We start from the raw sequence: 22,645 nt of genomic DNA, 5'->3' as shown, positions 1-22,645 counted from the left end.
GGTCTTCTAGAAAACAACGGGCTCTTGCCTTATCTTCCACTGAAGCGGAGTTTCGAGCAGTGGCAGATACCACCTCCGAACTCACCTGGGTCAAGCCCCTTCTATCTGAACTTCGTGTGCTTCTATCTGGTACGCCCGTCATTTATTGTGACAACCTAAGTGCTACTCACTATGCCGCTAATCCGGTTTTCCACTCACGAATGAAACACGTCGCATTGGCTTTTCACTTTGTTCGTGAGCAAGTTCAAAATGGCACTCTTCGAGTGCAACATATCTCTGGCGATGATCAGCTAGCTGACATTCTCACTAAGCCCTTGCTACGTTATCGACATCGGTTTCTGTTATCCAAGCTTGGTCTCGCTTTTAGCTCGTCCATCTTGCGGGAGGCTGTTAAAGATCCTTCGTAATCTTTTGTAATTATTTTATATTTACCGTATCTTTGTAATTATGGTAATTCTAGGATAGGTACCTTGCTCGTCAAGCTCTTCTAATTGTATATATACCCATCGATTGTATTCATATAATTCATCAATGCAAATATTACTTTCATCCTATTCTTTACACTATGGATATCCCCTACAAGCTCTGGGAATGTCTCTTGTCCCGTTGCATTGCCTAACACGTCAGTTACGCAATTCCCCATTAAGTTCCTAGGAATTGGCGGAGTGGTTTGCGGCCTCATGTTTATGCTTATTGACAGACCCGTCGTCTCACGTGCATTGCACCCGGCAGCAAGGATACTCTCCCAGACAAACCCTGTGACGGTCTCAAATGTTGTCGGGTTCGGGTGTACCTCACTCGCGGCCTTGACCTTAAGGTCATTTATAGCCGTTTTAGTGAATCGGAAACTTTTAACCAATACAACCACGGGACGGGATTGGGCAAGTGGCTCCTTACGTGGCTCCACAGCTTTAACCTGATTTATTTTAGGACAAGAAGGAAAAGCCTTGGAAATCGGGTCAAAAGCGGGTTCCACCACATCATGATATCGCTGGGCCGTCATGGCGGCCCAATACTGGAAGAAGGTCCCAAAAGATGACGTGTCAAGAAGCTTATGGAGCAGAAAGCAACCAATGACAACTCCGCCGCATGCGAAAACATTGATTTGGAATGCAAGTGGGACCATACCAGAAATAACTCGAGCTCCGGGACACAAGATATCTCGAGGTGGTAACAATTGGATTAGGAAGTCGAGTTTGTGAGACGAGGCAAGGAGTTCCGTGAGACGGGAATTCACGTGGGTTTCGATGAAGGGTATGCCTTCATCGTTGCAAGAGACAGTGTCCTCATCGATACACCGACTTGCGAGTGGGTAGAATTGGGAGAGGGTGTCAGAAAGGGAGGATTTAAGGGTAGTGATTTGAAGAGGTGGTGTGTTTGATGGTGCGTTGTAGAAGAGAAGCAGGGGAATTTGAATGGCAGGAAATAGTTGGTCAATTAATGATAGTTTGAATGTTTTAAGATGCAAAGGTGTTGCAGATGATGGTCTTATGGTTTCTCTTGATATTATTTTGATTGCTAACTTCATTTTTAGGTTATTATTTTTATTATTATTCTTGGGTGCTTTTGATGTCAATTGTTCTAGGGGATGAAAGGTTTTATAGAGAAAATCTACATGATATAAATTTAATATATAAGGTTTTGGTGGGTGAAATAGGACGTTGGTGGTTGGGTCTTACGGGCGTGACCGGCAAATGGTGGCTGGTGGTTGTTGGGAAGGAGGGTTTGATGGTGGTTGAGGCGGAATGTGTGGTATATAGCCTATTTGTAGAATTGGTAAGGATTTAATTGATGACATGAAGTAATTAATGAGTGTTTCCTATTATTTGTAGATCAATCATAGAGACTAGGGTGTAAACGAACCACGTCGAGTTGAGCTCGAACTCGCCTATGATCGAGCTCGACTCATATTCTAATACTCGAGTCCGAGCCCGAACCCGAGCTATTGGAATTAGGGCTGAGCACCTTTAGGTCCGGACTAGAAAAATGGACTGGACCGAACCATTTGGTTTGGACCAAATTCTTTTAGGTCCAGTCCTCATGTTTTTAGGTTTTGTTCTTCGGTCCAGTCTAGTCCGAGACCGGTTATTTTAGGTCCGAACCGAAAAGACCGAATTTGATGTTTTTTTAAGCTTAAGCTTTATAATTTTTGAAATAGTTTACTAATTTATCAATAAAAGACATTGCAAACTCAATGCTAATGATTATTTAAATCAAATGATAGTTTGATTATTTATTATATTTGATCTGGTGAAACTAAATTTTATTAGTGCATAATTATTAGTGGCAACTCATAGTTTTATGTTCAATTAGGTCTAAGACAGGACCGGACCGAATACTTCGAGTTTGGTCTGGTCCAAGACCGGAATTTATAGGACTGGTCTTTGATCCACAAAATTCACGATTTTGGTCTTCGGTCGGATCTTGGACCTATGTTCATCTCTAATTGAAATCAAGCGCTAGGTGTGGTGAGATTAATTTTGATCCACAAAATTCACAATAATGAAAGGAGGCAAAATTTTCTTCGATAAATTCGATGGGAAAGATTTTGCTTTCTAGAAAATGCAAATAATGGAATATTTGTATTCAAAGAATCTACATCTTCCTTTGGAAGGCCCTAAGCCGGATTCCATGGAAAAGGAAGAGTGGAAAAAAATTGGACAGACAAGCACTAGGTGTGGTGAGATTAACGCATGCACGGAATGTTGCATTCAATGTGATGAGTGCAAAGACGACATTGGACCTAATGAATGTCCTAGAAATATGTATGTATGAGACACCTTCAACTACAAATAAGGTTTTTCTTATGCGTAGGTTGTTTTGTTTACAAATGCAAGACGGAACCACAATGGCGGATCATATTAATGATTATAATGTGATCACAAGACAACTTAGCTCCGTAAAGATTGATTTTGATGATGAGATAAAACCATTAATTTAATTATCCTCGTTACCTAGTAGTCGGGATACTACAGTGACTGCAATTAGTAGTTCGCAAGGACAAGAGAAGCTCAAATTTAAAAATGTACGTGTCTAATTCTTAGCGAAAGCATTCGCAAGAATGAATAAGGTGAGACGTCTGGAATCAATGGGAGCAAATTAATTGTTGATTATAGAGGAAATAAAAATTATAGAGGTGGTTATCGTGGAAAATCAAAGTCAACAATTAGAGGACGTGCTACGTGCTGGAATTATGGTGAGAGTGGACATGTAAGGTGGAATTGTCCAAATCCTAAGAAAAATGGACAACAGCGTAATAATAATGAGGATGGAAATGCGGCAATAGTTGTGGAGGATGAAGGTGATCTTTTGGCAGTGAGTGTCGAAGATTCGATTGAGTCTTGGGTATTAGACTCTGGTGTATCATTTCAAGGTTCTCCCGATAAAAATTCCTTTCATAAATTTATTGGTGGAAGGTATGGTACTGCTTACTTGGAAAATGGTAAAGCGGTGCCGATTATGGGAAAAGGTGATGTTGAGATACGTACCCCAACTCGGGTATGTGGGAGCTAACAGACGTCATGTTCATTCGGAACTTGAAAAAGAAATTGATATTTGTTGGAATGCTCAATGAAGCAGGCTATAAGGTTGTCTTTGAGGAGAGTTCTTGAAAAATAGTCAAGGAAGCTATTACTACAAGAAAAATTGGTTTGGGCGGCAACACTGATTAATATGGGCGACGAAAGTTTAGCTTTGTGCGACGAAAGTTTTTGTCGCACAAAACCATTTTTCTTGTAGTGTATGGTTGTAGCTCGTGGGACTAAGAGCGGAACTTTGTACACCACTGCAAGGTGTAGTGACATGAGTAGTGTAACTGCGGGAGGGATAAAGAATGAAATTGTTTTAAGAGACTTGTTACGGGTTCCGATAACTATGCATAGTGGGCCTTACACTAAGTACCGTGGAAGTAAAGTCGGTGGCTTGAAGGCGGAAGGTGGTCCCAGAATGCACAAGGTGAAACTGACATACTCAAATGTGTGCGGAAATTCAAGTAGTTCTAATAAGGCAAGAAAGGGTGTTTCGTTTAGGTGGGAGTGCACGCCCCGGAAAACGATGAGTACTGAAGCTCGACAAGTATGGCTGCCTTTGGGAACAAAGTTGAATGGTAAATTGTCAAGGATGGATAGTACCTTGGCTGAGCTCTTGCATTTAGCATGAGCAAAGACATGGTCACATTAGGTGAAAAGTAAAGTTGATGTTACCTCCATAACTGTCGGGTAAATGTTGGGATTAATTCCCTCCATTATGGAATAATATGTTTCATAAGAAACATACGTAAATGGATTTCTAACTGAATGAAACTTGCTTCATTGATCACTAGCATAAATGGTAGATATTTCACGTAGTTATTAGCTTCTTGGAGTAATAGCTTGTCATTAGCTATAAAAGAAGATGAAAGTTATTACGTAGTTTTAGCATCCTCATATCCTCATTGTTATATTTATTTGAGTGATTAATAAAATTTCTAGTGCGACTATAGTGAGGATGTAGCCAATTTAGTGAACCCCGTAAGTATTGTGTCCTTGTTATTTTTCCAATTCTTATATTTAGCATTGTGTGTGACTCATACCAAAAATCCCTACATGAATGAAAAGAATTATATAATGAAATACATTATAATTATTAATTTCCTTATTTAGTGAATATAATTAAATTATCAATAACTTCCTTATTTAAAAAGATATTTTTTGGAGGGAAAAATTTGTGAGTTTACCTATTTTTTTAGTAGATAGAGGAAATCTCACGATATATTCCTTTGATTCTTTCTTTATTTAGATTTTAATATGCGTATTCAGGACCCACGAGTGATTTTTTCCTTTTGCCTCTCGCTATAAATGGCGACTTGTGCCAGGTTGACTTCTGACATTCCTTTCCTCATTTACTCACCCTGTGGTGGAGCTAGGGGGGCTAGCAGAGGCGGTCGCCCCCCCTGACGGATGAAATTTTCGAAATTTTTAGTTAAATTTTTCGAAAATTTTTCGAGGGTACCTTGTGAAATTAGTCGTTCGCCCCCCTACAATTTTTCGCCCCCTAAGTTCAAATCCTGGCTCCGCCACTGTGCTCACCTATCCTCTTCTATTAGCAATGCCTCGTTTATTTCTCCGGTTTTTGCTCAGATTCCGGGTGCGGGTGAAGAGGGCCAAGGCTGCCTTCCCTCCGCAGAAGAGGCGTGTGCTCGGATTCCTTTCCTAGCCATGTTGTACCGCTTTGTGTTACGGAATATTATATATTGTATTATAAGGTGGTCGTAGTATATGAGTTGGATATCTTGTATTATGGTAAATATGTTATATGGGTCGATACGGTTTCCTAAACCGATTAGGGTTGTATGAGTATATAATGTAACGTTGTACAGTCAATACGATAAACACAAACATTCCAAACCCTATCTTTTGTCAAGTATCCTCTTAACTTGGCATCAGAGCCAATTAAGTGTGTCGGCGGTAGATTTTTTCCGTTCGCAAGTATGGCGAAAGACGGAGACGCGTCCAAAACAGAAAAGAAAACCTCCTTTAGTCCTTACTTCCTAGGGCCAGGCGGTAAACTTGGTGATAAAGTCGTACAAGTCATGTTGAATGGTGATAATTACGACGAGTGATCCGTGAAGTTGCGTGGTGCCCTACGTGCCAGGAAGAAGACGGGATTCATTGATGGTACTATCAAGAAGCCCAGTGATACGTCGGAGGATTGTGAAGATTGGTACATGGTAAACGCGATGGTAGTTAATTGGATTTTCAATGTTATCGAACCCGCGTTGGGTTCAACGATAACGTATGTCGATGATGCAAGAGTTTTGTGGGAAGATATTGAATAACGGTTCAGTGTGGGTAATGGACCGAAGCTTCACCGTGTCAAAGGCTCCATCAAGTCGTGTAGGCAGAATGAGAAGGAGCCCGTGTCCGAGTACTATGGTCGTTTGAAGAAATTGTGGGATGAACTCGATAAATACGATCACAATCCCACGTGTGAATGTCGTGGTTGCAAGTGCAACATTAATGGCAAATTGGATAAGAAGCGTGATGAAGGCAAGGTGCACCATTTTCTTATGGGACTTGATCCTCAGTACAATATTGTTCGTTCCAATTTGTTGATGCAGGAACCTCTTCCGTCTCTTAATCGCGCCTATGCTGCCGTTGTTCAAGAAGAAGGAGTGCATGGAGTCAACATAGGCAGCAGCTCTGGTTCTCGTGGTGATAGCAGGTCCGAGCCCATTGGCTTTGTCGCGAAAACAGCCAATAATGTCGGTTTTAATTCACGGTCGATGGACTCGGACAATGATGCTCGTCCTCGCTGTGAGAAGTGCAACAGGTGGGGGCATCTTAAAGAGAAGTGCTTTTATATAATTGGGTATCCTAAGGGATGGAAGGAGCGAAGCAAGCAGGGCTATGGTGGTGGACGCGGTGGAGGTCGAGGTCGTGGTAATGGTGCTGGTCGCGGTGGAGCAAATCATGCTCAAGAAAGTGATGAGACAACGGAGAATAAAGAGCAGTTCGTTAGCGTGCCTAAGGAGTAGTGGGATGCATACGTAAATAATGCCAAAGCTAATAATGCGAGTGCCTCCAGTTCTCGGATGTCTGGTAAAAATGATAATGATGTACTTTGGCTATTAGATTCGGGTGCTACCCATCATATGACAGGTAGTAGGCATTTATTGAAGGATGTTTGTAAAATTAAGCCATGTCCGGTGACTTTACCGAATGGGAAATCGTCACAGGCCGTTGAAGAAGGAAAAGTCGAATTAGGAGGCAAAATTGTTTTGAATAATGTGCTCTTTGTTCCCGAGTTTGAGTGTAATCTTATTTCGGTTTATCAGTTAAGCACCGATCTTGACTGTACTGTTCAGTTTACTAAATCATCTTGTGTTATACAGGACCGCGCATCGAAGACGAAGATTGGTACGTTTGACCAACGCGGCCGGTTGTATCTGCTTCGTGGTTCAACAACATGTGCGTGTGGGTCACAGAAGCGGGATGATGAGGTTGGTATGTGGCACCGTAGATTGGGTCATCCTTCCAAGAAAATAGTGCAGTAATTACCGTTTATTAGTCATAAGAATAATAGTCATGATAGTAAGTTGTGTGAAATTTGTTATCGTGCCAAACAAACGCGTGAGAAATTTGTTGTTAGTAATAATAAAGCTACTGGTATTTTTGAGTTGATTCATTGTGATTTGTGGGGTGATTATCGTACGCCCTCTTCTTGTGGTAGTCGTTATTTTCTGACAATAGTGGATGATTTTTCCTGTGCCGTATGGGTATATCTTATTAAAGCAAAGAGTGAAGTGTCACAGTTATTAAAGAATTTTGTTGCCATGGTGAGACGTCAATTTAGCGCTAATGTTAAAGTTATTCGTACGGATAATGGAACAGAATTTACTTGCTTAAAATCATTTTTTGTTGAACAAGGGATAATACATCAAACCACTTGTGTCGGAACTTCACAACAAAACGGGGGGGTAGAGAGAAAACATCGTCATATTTTGAATGTTGCTCGTGCTCTTCGTTTTGAGTCGGGTTTATCTGTCAGTTTTTGGGGTGAATGCGTGCTGACTGCAGGATATTTAATAAATTGCACCCCGTCCGTTTTGTTAAATGGAAAGACGCCATTTGAAATATTGTTTGGCAAACCGCCAATTTATGATAATATCCGTGTGTTTGGATGTCTCTGTTTTGTGAAGCATTCTCGTCGTGACGGTGATAAATTTGCTTCCCGTATTCATCGTTGTGTATTTGTGGGGTATCCTTTTGGTAAAAAGGGATGAGAAGTCTATGATATTGAATCTAAAGAATTTTTTGTGTCACGAGATGTAGTTTTTGATGAGACAGAATTTCCGTTTCGTGCTCTGATTCCTTGTTGTTTCGAAATGTTGGAGAGAATGATGTGGTGTATGATAATGTGGTGTATGATGAGGAAATATTGTTGGGTGATGTGCTGCTAAGAAGGTCGACTGATGAACCCGATGTTGGTAGGCCCTCGGGTGACGAGTCACTGACTCAAGGGGGGGTGCCTGGTCCAGATGGAGGTGACGTGAATGAGACCACGCAGGAACCCGAGAGTGGTAGTGGTGACGCGGGTTCGAGTCATGGTGGTGCGGACGAAGTTGAGGGTGAATTAGGTCGGGGCAAGCGGCCTCATGTTCCATGGTCGAGATATGATGAGAGTGAGTACGTTACAGGTGCAGCACGTGTTGTTGAACCCGTTGAAGGTCATGATCGCCCGTCTTGCTCGAATGTCTCATCTTCGTCAGGTATGCCTTATCCTTTAGCACATTATGTAAAGTATGATCAGTTTTCAGTTTTGCATCGTTGTTTTCTGACTAACCTTGATGATAATGTCGAGCCCAAGTCTTTTCGTGAAGCAGTGAGGAGTGAAAAGTGGCGTCAGGCTGTGCAGGCCGAGGTGGATGCTCTGGTTCGGAACGGCACGTGGGAGATTGTTGACTCTCCTTCTGGTAAGAAAGTAATTGGTAATAAATGGGTGTATAAGGTGAAATTACGTGCTGATGGTTCCGTTGAGAGATATAAAGCGCGTTTGGTTATCCTTGGTAACAAACAGGAAGCTGGGATTGATTATTATGAAACTTTTGCTCCTACTGCTAAGATGGGGACAGTTCGTGTTTTTTTAGCTCTTGCAGCTGCTGGTCGTTGGGAGTTGCATCAGATGGATGTGCACAACGCTTTTTTACACGGGGATTTGTAGGAGGAAGTGTACATGCGTCTTCCTCTTGGTTACTCGCCCGACACACCAGGTAAAGTGTGTAAGTTAAACAAATCTTTGTATGGGCTACGTCAGGCTCCGCGCTGTTGGTTTGCTAAGTTATCCGCTGCTCTTGTCGCGTTTGGATTTGTGCAATGTTTATCCGATTATTCGTTATTTTGCTATGCTAAAGGTGATGATGTTGTTTACATTCTGGTGTATGTTGATGATTTGGTCATTGGTGGTAATGATAATTCTCTTATTGTCCGGGTAAAAGAATATTTGAATACGTGTTTTCATATGAAGGATCTTGGAGCCCTGAAGTATTTCTTAGGTATTGAGGTTGCCCGGAATTCGACTGGTATTTTTGTGTGTCAATGAAAATACGCTCTTGATATTTTATCCGAGACGGGTATTATTGGTGGAGAGCCCGAGAACGTTCCAATGGAACAAAATCATCCGTTGGCATTGGCTAATGATGAGTTGCTGACTGAGCCGGAGAAGTATCGTCGTTTGGTTGGTCGTCTTATTTATCTTACTATCACCCGGCCAGAGCTTTCTTACCCTGTTCATATTTTGTCCACTTTTATGCAGCAGCCGCGCTTGTCTCACTGGCATGCTGCTTTGCGAGTTGTTCGTTATTTGAAGAAGTGTCCTGGTGAGGGTCTTTTATTTCGCATCAACAATAATTTGGAGTTGTCTATTTATTGTGATGCGGATTATGCGAGTTGTCCTTTTTCTCGTCGTTCTTTAACAGCTTATTTTGCGTTTCTGGGTGGCTGTCCGATTTCTTGGAAGACGAAGAAACAGCCTACAGTGTCGTGTTCATCTGCTGAGGCTGAGTATCGTGCAATGGCAGCTGCTACTTGTGAGGTTAAGTGGTTGTGTGGTTTATTTCGTTTTCTCCGTATTCCAGTTACTCGGCCAGCTGTACTGTTTTGTGATAGTCAGTCTGCATTGTCTATTGCTCGTAATCCTGTGTTTCACGAGCGTACGAAGCATATTGAAGTGGATTGTCATCTTGTACGCGACGCTATTAATGATGGTGTTATTTGCCCCTCGTATGTTCATACGTCTGAACAGGTTGCTGATATTCTCACAAAAGCTCTTGGTAGTCGTCAGTTTGAGTTTTTGTTGTCCAAGTCCGGCGTGTTTGATCCCCACGCTCTGACTTGAGGGGGGGGGGGGGGGGGGTTGTTACGGAATAATATATATTGTATTATAAGGTGGTCGTAGTATATGGGTTGGATATCTTGTATTATGGTAAATATGTTATATGGGTCGATACGGTTTCCTAAACCGATTAGGGTTGTATGAGTATATAATGTAACGTTGTGCAGTCAATACGATCAACACAAACATTCCAAACCCTATCTTTTGTCAAGTATCTTGCTTGCCTTTTTTTATTTGAGATTGACGTGGATAAGGCGAGGGGCTTGAACGTGGATAAGGCGAGCGAGTACTTGAACGTGCGAAGGCCCGGCTTCCTTCTCCCCCATTAATTCTTTCTCCTGACCCCAGCTCGCTTCGATTTCAATTGATTAAGGGAGGGAGATGACTCTCCGGTTCTCTATCTGGACATGTCCTCTTCTCAGGACTCTTATGATAGGAAGTCTCCTGATTACCGCTCGGATGACTCCCACAGCGGGTCCCCCTTGGGTTACCCTCTTGGGACCTCTCGGATTAGCGTCTTTGTATTTCCTCTTTTGTCTATGTAAATATCTGGTGTAGCTAGAAAAATCGATTAAATATAACTAACTAAACCATTAGGACGGAGATAATATGAATATTCAATGTAATTAATACTATACGGTTCCAGATCCCAAATCTTCAACTAAGATAACGACCTATTGAATAACACAAATTATCAATATAAATTGGAGCAGCTGGGGTCACCAAATTTGCAAAATCACATGCTAATAAAAGTGATCTGTAGTCGTTTGGTATAAAGACACAATTTGCCAGTGTAAATTTGTAATGGTATGGCATTTATTAAATAGAGGGATACAAGCTGAACCGACTCGAGTACCCGATCCAAATCTTCCGAAATTTGACTTAATAGAAGTGGAGAATGGGTGAACTGAAACTGACTCGACCCTCAGTCAATGCAATAACTGATGACCGACTTGCATGATTGATGACCATTATGTTTTTGGGAAATGATAAATATAACCCAGTGGATTGTATTTAAGCATTTAATACCCTTCTTAATTTAAATTAATTTATAATAGGGTTTTCCTATCATGTGCCCATTGGGCACATGATAAAGAGCCAATTAAGCAAAGTATTACACCAATAATCCTCTAAGTATGGTAATTATGAATTCATAATTTAATATCTCATGATATATTGGTGTAATACTTTCCTTACTTGGCTCCTTATCATGTGCTCATTGAGCACGTGATAGAAAAACTCATTTAAAAATTAATTAATGTATGTATTAACTATTTATTTCCGCTTTTAGTTGCTTAAATATAACCCATTAGGTTATATTTATTATAACTTATGTTTATTATTGCTGTCAATGATATAAGTCGACTAATGAATATAATGAGAATTCTAGATTTATTTAAATTTTCGAGCAAATAACATAATGATCACAAGAATTGTATGAAATCTAAATATCTAATACATAGATGAATTAATTAAATTTAAAGTTCGCAAGCAAATAATCAAGAGATGAAGGAAAACAAATACTCCAAATTTCAATCATTTTTCTGTAAGATGTATTTTGATCAAATGTAAACCAAATGATTGAGAGCAGTAAATTAACTAGGTGAAGCAAATTCAAGGAACCTTGGATTAGTCAGTAAGACTTGCATCTCTTTCTCCTCCAAGAACAGCCACATTTCAATTCCTTGACCATTTAAATCATCTTCATAATCAGTAAAGGCGATTTTATTCCTAAGTCTCTTTGGAACTTTGCCAGCAATTGGTATCATCAAATTCAGTTTCCCAAACCCGAAATCGGCGTCATTCAATCCAAGCTTACACCAACTAGTAACGCGGTACACATTCGGATGACATTCTTTATCAATTTGCTTTGCGACCATCCGATATTCACGTATCATTTCTGCTCCATTTACTCCTTGAAACTTTTCAACTATAGATTTGGCTTCCGAAACGGATCCATGGATTTCCCAAACAAGCTCTTGGAACGTCGTCCCTTGTCTCGTTGCCTTAGTTTGCATGTCAAACACGCAATTTCCCATTGAGTCTCTAGGAAGTGGCGGGTTGGTTCGCGGCCTCATGTTAATGGTCATTGAGACTACTGTCGTCTCTTGAACCTGCTCGTGTGCAATGTTCGCGGCAGCAACGACATTCTCCCACACAAACGCGGTGATGGTTTCAAATGACGTGGGGTTCGGGTAGGCCTCAGTCGCGGCCATGGCCTTAAGGTCGTTTATAGCCGTTTTAGTGAACCGGAAACTCTTTGCCAATACATCGACGGACGGGGATTCCGCAGGTGGATCGACGACTATGACCGGATCCATTGAAGGGAAAGGAGGAAAAGCCTTGAAAATCGGGTCAAAGCTTGGGTCAACTATATCGAGGTCTCGCTGGGCCGCTAAGGCTGCCCAGTACCGGAAGAAGGTGGCCAAGGATGACAAGTCAAGAAGCTTGTGAAACATGAAACAACCAATGACAATCCCGCCACAGGCGAAAACATTGATTTGAAATGCAAGTGGGACCAGCTCCGAGATGAGTTGGCCTCTCGGTGGTAGCAATTGGGATAGGAAGTCGGGTTTGTGGAGCGAGGTGAGGAATTCGATGAGAGTGGAATTCACATGGGTTTCGATAAAGGGAACACCTTCATCGTTGCAGGAGACGGTGGAGTCGTCAATGCATCGACCAGCGAGACGATAGAATTGGGAGAGTGTACGAGAGAGGGAAGATTTAAGGGTTGTGGTTTCGAGACGACGTAGTGTGGTGTTTAGTGGTGCATTGTAGTAGAGAAGCAGGGGAGTGTGGTAGGCAGGGAATAATTGATCAATTAGAGAAAGTTTGATGTTTTTGTGATGCAAAGGGGTTGGAATTGATGGTTTTATGAATTCTCTTGATATTAACTTGATTTCTAACTTCATTTTGTCTTCCATTTTTTATGGAGTTGGTTTTTTGGGAATGCAATGTTTTATGGGCAAATCATCTTTACTTGAACGAATCTTTGGTCAACGAACTAAGAAAATGAAATTTCCGACTATCTACGTGTGCCAGCTTGGTATGATATATAATTGAGTAAATAAATATTTATAGCCATAAGTGAGGACCCCAATAATAATTAGGGGTAGAGGGGAACCTAGCTAGTAGCAAAGGGTAGCACTCGCTACCCCAGGTTTCCCGAAAATCGTTTAGATTATCGATTTTTGCTACCCCAAAGTTTTTAAATATAAACCTTAATATAAGTATAAAACAACATGAGAAAAATTTACCCCAAAATTTTAGTTCTAGGTTCGCCTCTGAATTTAGGGGTGGACCTACTTGATAGTAAGAGGTGGCGCCCGCTACCCCAAACTTTAAAAAATCGGTTAAGGAACAAGCTTTTGTTACCCAAATATTGCTGAATACGAGATAAGTAAACATTAGCGCATTAAATATACCATAAATATCATGTAGTTCAATGGTAAAGACTTTAGTTTGTCACCTATTGGCGCTATTGCCAATGCATTTGTGAAGTAACAATATTTTAAGTTAGGAAAATTCCCACTTGTACCCCTCTGATATTAGCTAATCCCACATGTACCCCCACTTTTTAAGAAAGCGGCTGAAAGCCCACATGTACCCTCCAACTTTATAGTTATTCTCACATATACCCCTTAAGTATAGTAAAAGATGAATGGTGAGGATGGAGTGGAGTAAAAGGGTAAAAGATGAATGTTGAAGATAAAGAGGAGTTCTATAAAATGAATTTGGAGGGGAAAACGACGTTTGTTAGAGAGAAAATAATATTTCAATTAGGGTATCATATTGTTTACATAGCCATTAACTTCTTCCTTGATGGGTACTTAACACTTTTTCCCCACTCCATAGTGACAAACGAGAATTCACTTAACGTCTTAATTATTAGTGCTTAGTATTATGATATTAGAGTGTGGACTTTCCTTAAAAGTAAGGGTACAAGTAAGATTAGCATTAGCCTATATTTAAGGAGTATAAGTGAGAATAACTAGTAAATTGAAAGGGTACAACTGTACAAGTGGGCTTTCCTAAAAATTAAGGGTACAAGTGGGATTAGCCCATACCAGAGGGGTACGAGTGAGAATTTCCCTTTAAGTTATTATGTAAACGGTCATTATACTCGTTATACATTTATGACTTTAGTTTTAACCAGTTATTTATATTTTTTTCGATCCTAAAATTTATTGACATATAATGAACTTGTTAGTATCGTGACAGATTAATTAAAAGAATAAGACAGGAATTTTGTTGATATGTTTAATTTTAAAGATTCTCATATATTGAAGGAAATTTCTACTCCATTATCCAGCCAAACAAACACATGCAATTATTTCTAAGTAAAAAGACACTTCAATTCAGTAATTAATAAGGGGAGGCAAATTGAAGGAACCGTGGATTAGTCTCCAACACTTGCATCTCTTTCTCCTCCAAGAACAACCACGCTTCAATTCCATCACCATTTAAATCATCATAATAATCAGTCAAAAAGATGTAATTCCTAAACATCGGAAGTTTTCCATTATATGTTGGGACGATCCACATCGGTTTCCCAAACCCAAAATCCGCCTCACTCAATCCAAGCTTACACCAACTACTAACATGGTACACACTCGGATTATCTTGGCAAAACGCTTTTTCCGCACTCCTTCGATCTTTAAGTATCTCCTCTACTCCATTTACGTCTTGATACACTACTTCGATTCTCGATTTTCCCTTCAAAATGGTACTATGGATTTCCGCAACCAGCTCTGGTAATCTCCCTTGTATCGTTGCATTGCTTATCATATCAGCTACACAATTCCCCATTGAGTTCCTAGGAAGTGGCGGGTTGGTTCGCGTCCTGATGTTAATGCTCATAACCACAGCTGTCGTCTCTGAAACCGGCTCGTTTGCTGCTGTTCGCGCAATGATAGCAGCAGCAATGACACTCTCCCAGATGAACCCGGTGAGTGTCTCAAATGTGGTCGGGTTCGGGTGTGCTTCAGTCGCGGCCATTATTTTGAGGTCGTTTATTGCCGTTTTAGTGAATCGGAAACTTTTGACTAATACTGAGATGGGACGGAATTTTGCGATTGTATCCTTAAGTGGTTCCATGACTTTGACCCGATCCAGTGAAGACAAAGGAGGAAAACCCTTGACAATCAAGTCAAAAGTCGGGTCCACCACGTTATGGAATTGCTGGGCCGCTGTGGCGGCCCAGTAGTGGAAGAAGGTACCCAAGGATAATATATCAAGAAGCTTATGAAACATGAAGCAACCAATGACAATTCCGCCACAAGCGAAAACATTGATTTGGAATGCAAGTGGGACCATGTCCGAGATAAGTGGGGACCCGGAAGATAAGATTTCTCGAGGTGGGAGCAATTCGGATAGGAAGTCGAGTTTGTGAGACGAGGCAAGGAATTCCGTGAGAGGGGAATTGACGTGGGTTTCGATGAAGGGTATGCCTTCATCGTTGCAAGAGACGGTGTCCTCGTCGATACACCGACCCGCGAGAGGGTAAAAGTGGGAGAGTGTGTAAGAGAGGGAAGATTTAAGGTTGGTGATTTGGAGAGGTGGTGTTTTAGATGGTGCATTGTAGAAGAGAAGGATGGGAAGATGGAAGACGGGAAATAGTTGGTCAAATAGCGAGAGTTTTAAGGTTTTTAGATGTGAGGGTGTTGGAGACGATGGTTTTATGATTTCTTTAGAGATTATCTTGATTTCTATCTTCATTGTGTCTTCCATATTTTGGTTTAGTAGTAGTGTACGTAATAATATTGGATGTTATTATATTATTATTGGGTGCTTTTGATATCAATTGTTCAAGGGGATGGAAGGTTTATAGAGAAATCAACTTGTTATAAATTTAATATCTTAATGTACCAAAAAAAAAAAAAATTAATATCTTAGTGGGTGAGCCGCTGAGTAGGTGATTTGTAATACCCATGCGGCCATGCCATGCAGATTGCAGGGTCGTCAGATGCATAATTGCATACTCCCTCCATTTAACTCCACACTACTATTATCTCCATTTAACTCCACACTACTATTATCTATTTTCTCCATTCCAATGAATTATGCTCCGTATTACCCATGGGGCCATTCCATTTATATGTCAGGAGAATCTCCGATATAACTTTTACGGAGTAATATATAACATAAAAGATAGTCTTGTGAGATCTTGTTTGAATTGTCTTATCGAGTATATTATGAATATCAAATTTTTATAATTTTTAGTAATACATAACTATAGATATGAACAAAAGAAAACGAGTATTAATATACGTGTATAAAACAAATGTATAGAATTCATTGAAATGGAGGAAGTATTTTTTACACTATTCACAGTTAAGCATTTAATTTCAATTTTTTCCCAATATATAAATGAAAATATATTCATGCGGGATTTTATTTTATTCGTCTTTTCGAGTACATTAAAAATATCTTGACTTTTATATTTTTTGCAAATACATAGCTAATGATATTTAACGCGTAAAACACGTGTTGGCAAACGTAAAAAAGCTAAGTGGTAGTGTGAAGTTGAATTTAGGGAGTATATTCTAGGCCCCCTTTCAAAAATAGGATTATTATTATTATTTTTAAAAAAAATCGGCGCCATTTTATTAAAACAATATCAAAATTTATTATTATTATTATAAAATTCAATGTGGGTTTAACAAATTCAACTTCGCAATACAACCAATATTTGAAGGGATCTCCTCTAACCAATATCGTCTAATTAAGCTCCAAGGACTAAAATGAGCTTAAGAATGGCCAACCCACCTAAAATTTCAATGGACAAAAGTAAACGAAATAGCATCCCACCCTGTACCCACACCTGTATACAATCCAGCGTCAACATTGACTTTCCAAACGCCTATCTCCGACTTCTACCTCCCATTGATCAAAAATGAAGAAACAAAAATGAACTATGATGAGCTGAACGGAGGTAATCGGGTTGAACTTATGAGACGTAAACTAAACCTAAGTGAATTTTAAATAATTCTAAAAGAAGAGAGCCTAAATATTACTTAAATTTAATTATTTTGGGCCGTTTTGACCACCTTGAATCTTTTCGGATACGGTCCACTGGAGGTCGAATTGTTTTGGGTTTGGTTATTTCCAATTAGGTTAGCATTGAGTCAATCCAGATTTTAACTAAAAGTATGCAATTTCGGGTCTCATACTCTCGGGTTAATCAAGTTGGATAGCTTTGCCTCCCGCCCATAACCACAAATTCAATTATTCGTAACATGTGTGCTTTAGCCCTGTTTTTTTGGATTGAAACCGTTTGAACTGAACTGAGCAAAAGTAAAGAGTTAATTTATGAAAGAAAAGCTAAACTAAACTGAAATGAGCTGAAATTAAGGCCAAAAGAACAAGGCCATTGATAGTCATTAATTTTTCGGAAAATTCATGTGATACCATTGAGGTTTGATATTTTGCATGTAATAGCCAATTGTTTTTAACCTGAAATCTTTAAGTTGTCATAACTCGTGTTTACGAGTTTAGAAAATAACGATTTTTTTTTCAAATCGATCATCTTTCCCGAAAACAATGCTTTGCAAAATTGTTACATTTAAATCCCGTGGCTGGAAGTTTTTGAATGTCAATTTTTTTTTTACCGAACAAACTTTAAATGAACATATCTCTTAATCACGAGTTTCAAACTCGAGTTTGATGATCAATTTGAAAAATGTTTGTTGCATTAATGCCCACTATTTGACCTCCTCCACTTGGTCTTGGGCCTTTGTATTTACCCCCTAAACTTGTCTCCGACAGTCCAACTCCCTTTCGTTATGCTCGAACCCTTTTTTCCTTTGGGCTAAATTACTTTGTTTTACTTGGACTCCGTATAAATGAGATATGCACGTCTCTTTATCTGTACCTGTAATCTGTATTTACAATATTTGTTGTATTTTGTGTCTTAAATTATTCCTTTCTGGGTCATTTGTTTATCTTTCATTTTGAGTATTTCATTTATTTATTTTTTATATATTAGCAAGTTTTATATAGCCTATATATTGTCCAATTTTACAACAAACAAGTGCTTTATTGTGAATCTGTGTGAACAACCATGCAACCATGTGTTTAACAAGTAAATGATGTGTGGACTTGATTCATGGGCAAGACACTGGCGTGCCCATTAAAACTAGACATGAAATTCTGAGAGCTTGTTATTCTTCGAATGCATCATCTCGTTCGGTAAACGCATCATAGGTACTGCTTCATCGAATTCTAGAGTAGTAGAGTTTGTATTTGATTCATGGATAAGACAGATTAAATTAGGAGAACCTATTTGTTACATATCATAATTTCATAACCTAAACCGAGGGATCATATATATTGTATTTTTGCTTTTCTTGCTTGTAGATGAAGAACCTTGTAGAAACGAATTAAATGAAAAATACAATACAACCATGAACAAGCCTAATTAATGATGAAGATAATTTAATGTAAATTATTAATAAACTACTTTGGAATAAAATATTATAGAAAAAATTTAACTTAGTTAGAGTTTCTTATTATAATTGAATAGATATAAAATTACATATCTACCCTTAAAGTTTGGCGCAAAAGCAAAAAATTACATTTTTTTTTCTTTAATTATGGTGGTGCAGAAATTCGATGCCACCGGTGGCGCAAATGATTGAGACGGAGGAATACGAAGTTAAAAAACAAAAGCAGCAAATCATACAAAAACATACGGAGTACTAAGCAAGTTTGTTAACAAGGCGAAGCAAATTCGAGGAACCGTGGATTAGTCTCTAAGACTTGCATCTCTTTCTCCTCCAAAAACAACCATACTTCAATTCCTTCATTTAAATCATCATAATAATCAGTAAAGAAAATAAAATTCCGTAACGCTACCGGAACTATCCCATCAGTTGGTATGATCCAATTCGGTTTCCCAAACCCGAAATCGGCAACATTCAACCCAAGCTTACACCAACTACTAACCTGGTACACATTTGCATTATCCTCCATCACAAATCGTGACGCTTCCTTCCTATCTTCACGTAACTCCTCTACTCCATTTACCCCTTGAAACTTCTCGATTTTCGACTTTGTTTTCGAAACGGTTTCATGTATTTCCGCAACAAGCTCTGGCAATGTTCCTTGTTTCGCTGCCTTGGCTTGCACGTCAGTTATGCAGTTACCCATTGATTGTGTAGGAATCGGCGGGTTGGTTCGCGATCTCATGTTGATAGTTATTGAGAAAACCGTCATCTCTGGAACCGGATCACGTGCTGCCGCACGTGCAATGCAAGCGGCAGCAACGACACTCTCCCAGATGAACCCTGCCACGGTCTCAAATGATGTTGGGTTCGGGAGGGTCCCACTTACGGCCATTGCCTTAAGATTGGTTATAGAAGTTTTAGTGAGTCGGAAACTCTTGACTAGTACAACGACCCGAGGGGAATTCGTGGGCGGGTCGTTAGTACCGGATAGGTCCGGGACTATGACCCGCTCCATAGAAGGACTAGGAGGAAAAGCCTTGACAGTCGCGTCAAATACCGGGTGGGCCACGTCATCGTATCTCTGTGTCGCTATAGCGGCCCAGTACTGGAAAAATGTACCCAAGGATGACGTGTCGAGAAACTTGTGAAGCATGTAACAACCAATAACAACTCCGCCACACGCGAAAACATTGATTTGTAAAGCAAGTGGGACCAGCTCGGATATGGGCCGAGGCCCAAGAGCGAGAAATTCTCGAGGCGGGAGGAATTGGGTTAGAGAATCGAGTTTTTTCAACGAGCTAAGGAATTCTGTGAGACGGGAATTGACGTGGGTTTCGAAAAAGGGTATGCCTTCGTCGTTGCAAGAGACGGTGGAGTCGTCGATGCAACGACCGGCTAGAGGGTAGAATTGGGAGAGAGTGTGTGAAAGGGAAGATTTAAGGGTAGTGATTTGGGGAGGAAGTGTGTTTGGTGGTGTATTATTGTAGAAGAGAAGCAGGGGAATGTGAAAGGCAGGGAATATTTGATCAATTAAAGAGAGTTTGAATGTGTTGAGATGTAAGGGTGTTGGAGTTGATGGTTTTATTGTTTCTTTTGAGATTATTTTGATTTCTAAGTTTAATTTGTTTTCCATTTTTATGGAATAGTATGATTTTAGGTAGAGTATGTATGAGTAGTTATAAGGTTGGGTTGGTTGTGTGTTTGGTGGGTTGGGGTTAGAATTTTAGGATTAAGAATAATAATGATGAATAATGATGATAAATTGCTAATGACTTTCCTTCTTTACACGGCGGAAAAGCATCTCCCACCAACAACCCACTGAAGAGAAATGAAATGATCATCAAATGGAAATTTCCACGGATGATGCTCTAAACTCTAGGCACTTACTCACTTAGGTCCATTAGTAAATGAGTACTCTTAGTAAATTGAGAAAAACTCAGAATATCTACTCGGTGACGCAATCTCATTATCCCTTAAGAAAATCAAGATGTCAAAGAATCAACATGATCAATTGATGTAATTTTTTTAATTTACGCTTTAGTAGTAGATATATGTGTGATTGAACTGTTTAGTCTCCTCACTTATTAATTTTATAACCCTTAATTTTAATATAATGTCCTCGTTCTTTTGATCGCCTCTCCACACTGATTCCGTTCCGTGACTGATCGTCGGTGTGTCCCTGATCCGGGGTTGTTTTTGGGTGATTGTGGGTGTTCTTTGTGGTGGTTGCTCGGTGGTTCTCCTGTTCCCCAACGTTCTCATACTCCCCGGCCCGTTGCTTCTTCCATAGCCCCCGGTTTGGTTGTTTCCCAGGTTGCTTTGTTTTGGTCTTTTCTGTCTCTGTCTTTGAGTTGGGTTTACCCTTCGGGTTAGGTTTTTGGTTCACTGTCGTTCCCGCCCTTCTGTCCCCTTGTCCTGTCACCGTCGTTTTTGATGTCCAACCCAGGGGTGATCCCCCCTTTCCCCCCACTTTTGGGTTGCCTCTCTTGTTTTGTTTATCCGTATGTGTCGATGAGCATAGCTCATCCGTCTGCTTCTCTGTTGCTCTTTGTGGGCTTGTCTTGGGTCTGATTTGGTGATCCCCCCATTCCCCCCACCTTTCGGCCCTTTTCTTTTTTTGTGTCGGGCTGTGTAGCTTCTTTTCTGTGTTTGACTGTTTGTTTGGCGGTGGTCCTGGGAGGTGATTGTTGGTGAAACGGGTTTCGTTGGAGTGTCCCTGATCCTGTTTGCGTGTTTTAGTTCTATGTCTGGGTCTCTGGTCCTCTGTGGCTGCTTGGAAGTGTGCTTGGTGCTGTTGTGTGGGTTTCGTTTGGGTGAGCTGGTGACCATCGTTGGTGTGTGGGTCTTTTTAGTGTTGGCGGGTTGCTCTTTTGACTTCCCTGGTTGCTGTGTTGCTTTCGGCTTAATCTGGAGTGGAGTGGGTCAGTGTTGGAGTTGGTGTTTGTTTGAGGTGTGGTCGGGTTGGTCTTAGTTGGGTTGGATGAGGCGTTGGGTTGGATGGCTTCGGTGGCCTATGTCTCTTCTTTCATGTTGCTGTTCTTTTCTTTGTTATCTTTAATAAAAACCTCTATTGGATTATGGGTGTCATGTCCTCTAATCTTTGGGGTTGCTCCTAGAGTCGTGTATCTTATCTTTGTTAGGGTTATGGTTTCTTCGCAACCGACTATGAGCATGAGTGTCCTGTCCTCGTGGGTTCGTGTTCGTGTTGGACATTGCATGTCGGAGTTCTTGATCTGTTGGTCCTATGATCGTAGAGTTCGATCTCTAAGGTGTAGGAGTTTTATCTCCGCCGGTGGCGGACCTTGTAGTCTTGCTTACCACTTTGTCTTTCTACGCTCTTTTCGCAAGAGTGTAAGTACACCTTGCTATTGTCACTCTGCTGCTCGTATGTATCGACGGTATTTGGAGGTTTTCCGTGCGTATGAAGCTTGTTCTATGGCCTGTGGCTATTCCTCCTTCCTTCACCAACACGCCCTCGATGCTCTAGTTTTAGGTTGTCTTGTGGTAGTTTTTATCGTTGTTAATTTTTATGTAATCTTTAAGAATGGCTTGGTAGTACTAGATTCGGTCGTTAGGTTTCTGGTGCTACTTAGTCGAATAGCCTACTATGTAACATTTGGAATAATGTAAGCTATTCGCGGCTTGTTGAGAAAAAAAAAATTAATATAATGTCATCGAGCGTTGTCCAAGACAAGTTTCGAGCACGTACAAGTCATCCACTTTTGAACATGGGATAACTTTCATACGAGTAGGGATGTCATGGGGGCGGGGCGGTGGTGGATATAGGCTCTCCCGTACCCGTACTCACCAAGAAAAATTTGTACCCATCCCCGGCTCCCCGCCCCACCACCCGTGCCGGGTACGAATTTCCAAAACCATCCCCACCCCAACGGGTGAAAATATAAAACCGTACCCCGCCCCGCTTACCCATTAACCCGCTAGACCATAATTTTATTCGATAAATTTTTTCGTAAAAGTTGGTTTAATCACTATTAATTTTCTTTTTTTATCTTTATAATTTTAATTTTTAACCAAATAAATTAGTAAAAAACATTATAAAATAGCTATTATTATCATTATATCTTAATTATAACTAAATACGATTTATAAAATTATCATAATTCTACTAATTTTTTTAATGATTGGCGGGTAGGCGGGTATTAGGTGGGTAAGATGCGAAATCCATCCCCGCCCTATGAGCCATGGTGGATACAATTTTCGTAACCGTACCCGCCCCACCACCCACCAAAGCTCTACCCATCCCCGCCCTAACTGGGGCGGATGCGGGGCGATACTCACTTGTACCCGCCCCGCTGACATCCCTACAT

At 40.4% G+C, this 22,645-nt stretch overlaps 5 protein-coding genes across 5 annotated transcripts; 1 reads left to right on the top strand and 4 right to left on the bottom strand.

Annotated features, from left to right (window-relative positions):
* Window positions 1-487: 487 nt before the first annotated feature.
* Window positions 488-1,528, bottom strand: LOC141634225 (vinorine synthase-like). Its single transcript, XM_074446467.1, has one exon. It carries the CDS (start codon window positions 1,526-1,528, stop codon window positions 488-490), a length of 1,041 nt encoding a protein of 346 aa, XP_074302568.1.
* Window positions 1,529-6,571: 5,043 nt separating this feature from the next.
* Window positions 6,572-9,078, top strand: LOC141634213 (uncharacterized). The gene is made up of 3 exons (XM_074446464.1): window positions 6,572-7,029; window positions 7,827-8,667; window positions 8,794-9,078. Exons 1-3 carry the CDS (start codon window positions 6,572-6,574, stop codon window positions 9,076-9,078), a joined length of 1,584 nt encoding a protein of 527 aa, XP_074302565.1.
* Window positions 9,079-11,465: 2,387 nt separating this feature from the next.
* Window positions 11,466-12,794, bottom strand: LOC141634195 (stemmadenine O-acetyltransferase-like). Its single transcript, XM_074446453.1, has one exon. It carries the CDS (start codon window positions 12,792-12,794, stop codon window positions 11,466-11,468), a length of 1,329 nt encoding a protein of 442 aa, XP_074302554.1.
* A 1,390-nt stretch (window positions 12,795-14,184) lies between these two features.
* LOC141628455 (vinorine synthase-like) lies at window positions 14,185-15,636 on the bottom strand. The gene has a single exon (XM_074441600.1). The coding sequence runs from the start codon at window positions 15,598-15,600 to the stop codon at window positions 14,236-14,238; it is 1,365 nt and encodes a 454-aa protein (XP_074297701.1). The 5' UTR covers window positions 15,601-15,636; the 3' UTR covers window positions 14,185-14,235.
* Window positions 15,637-18,345: 2,709 nt separating this feature from the next.
* Window positions 18,346-20,005, bottom strand: LOC141628449 (stemmadenine O-acetyltransferase-like). The gene has a single exon (XM_074441596.1). The coding sequence runs from the start codon at window positions 19,948-19,950 to the stop codon at window positions 18,583-18,585; it is 1,368 nt and encodes a 455-aa protein (XP_074297697.1). The 5' UTR covers window positions 19,951-20,005; the 3' UTR covers window positions 18,346-18,582.
* Window positions 20,006-22,645: the final 2,640 nt, after the last annotated feature.

Source organism: Silene latifolia, chromosome 2 (genome assembly GCF_048544455.1).
Source record: "Silene latifolia isolate original U9 population chromosome 2, ASM4854445v1, whole genome shotgun sequence".
In the NCBI taxonomy this organism is placed as follows: Eukaryota; Viridiplantae; Streptophyta; class Magnoliopsida; order Caryophyllales; family Caryophyllaceae; genus Silene; species Silene latifolia.
Note: the sequence above shows the minus strand (reverse complement) of the source record. Positions and strands in the feature narration are given on the sequence as shown.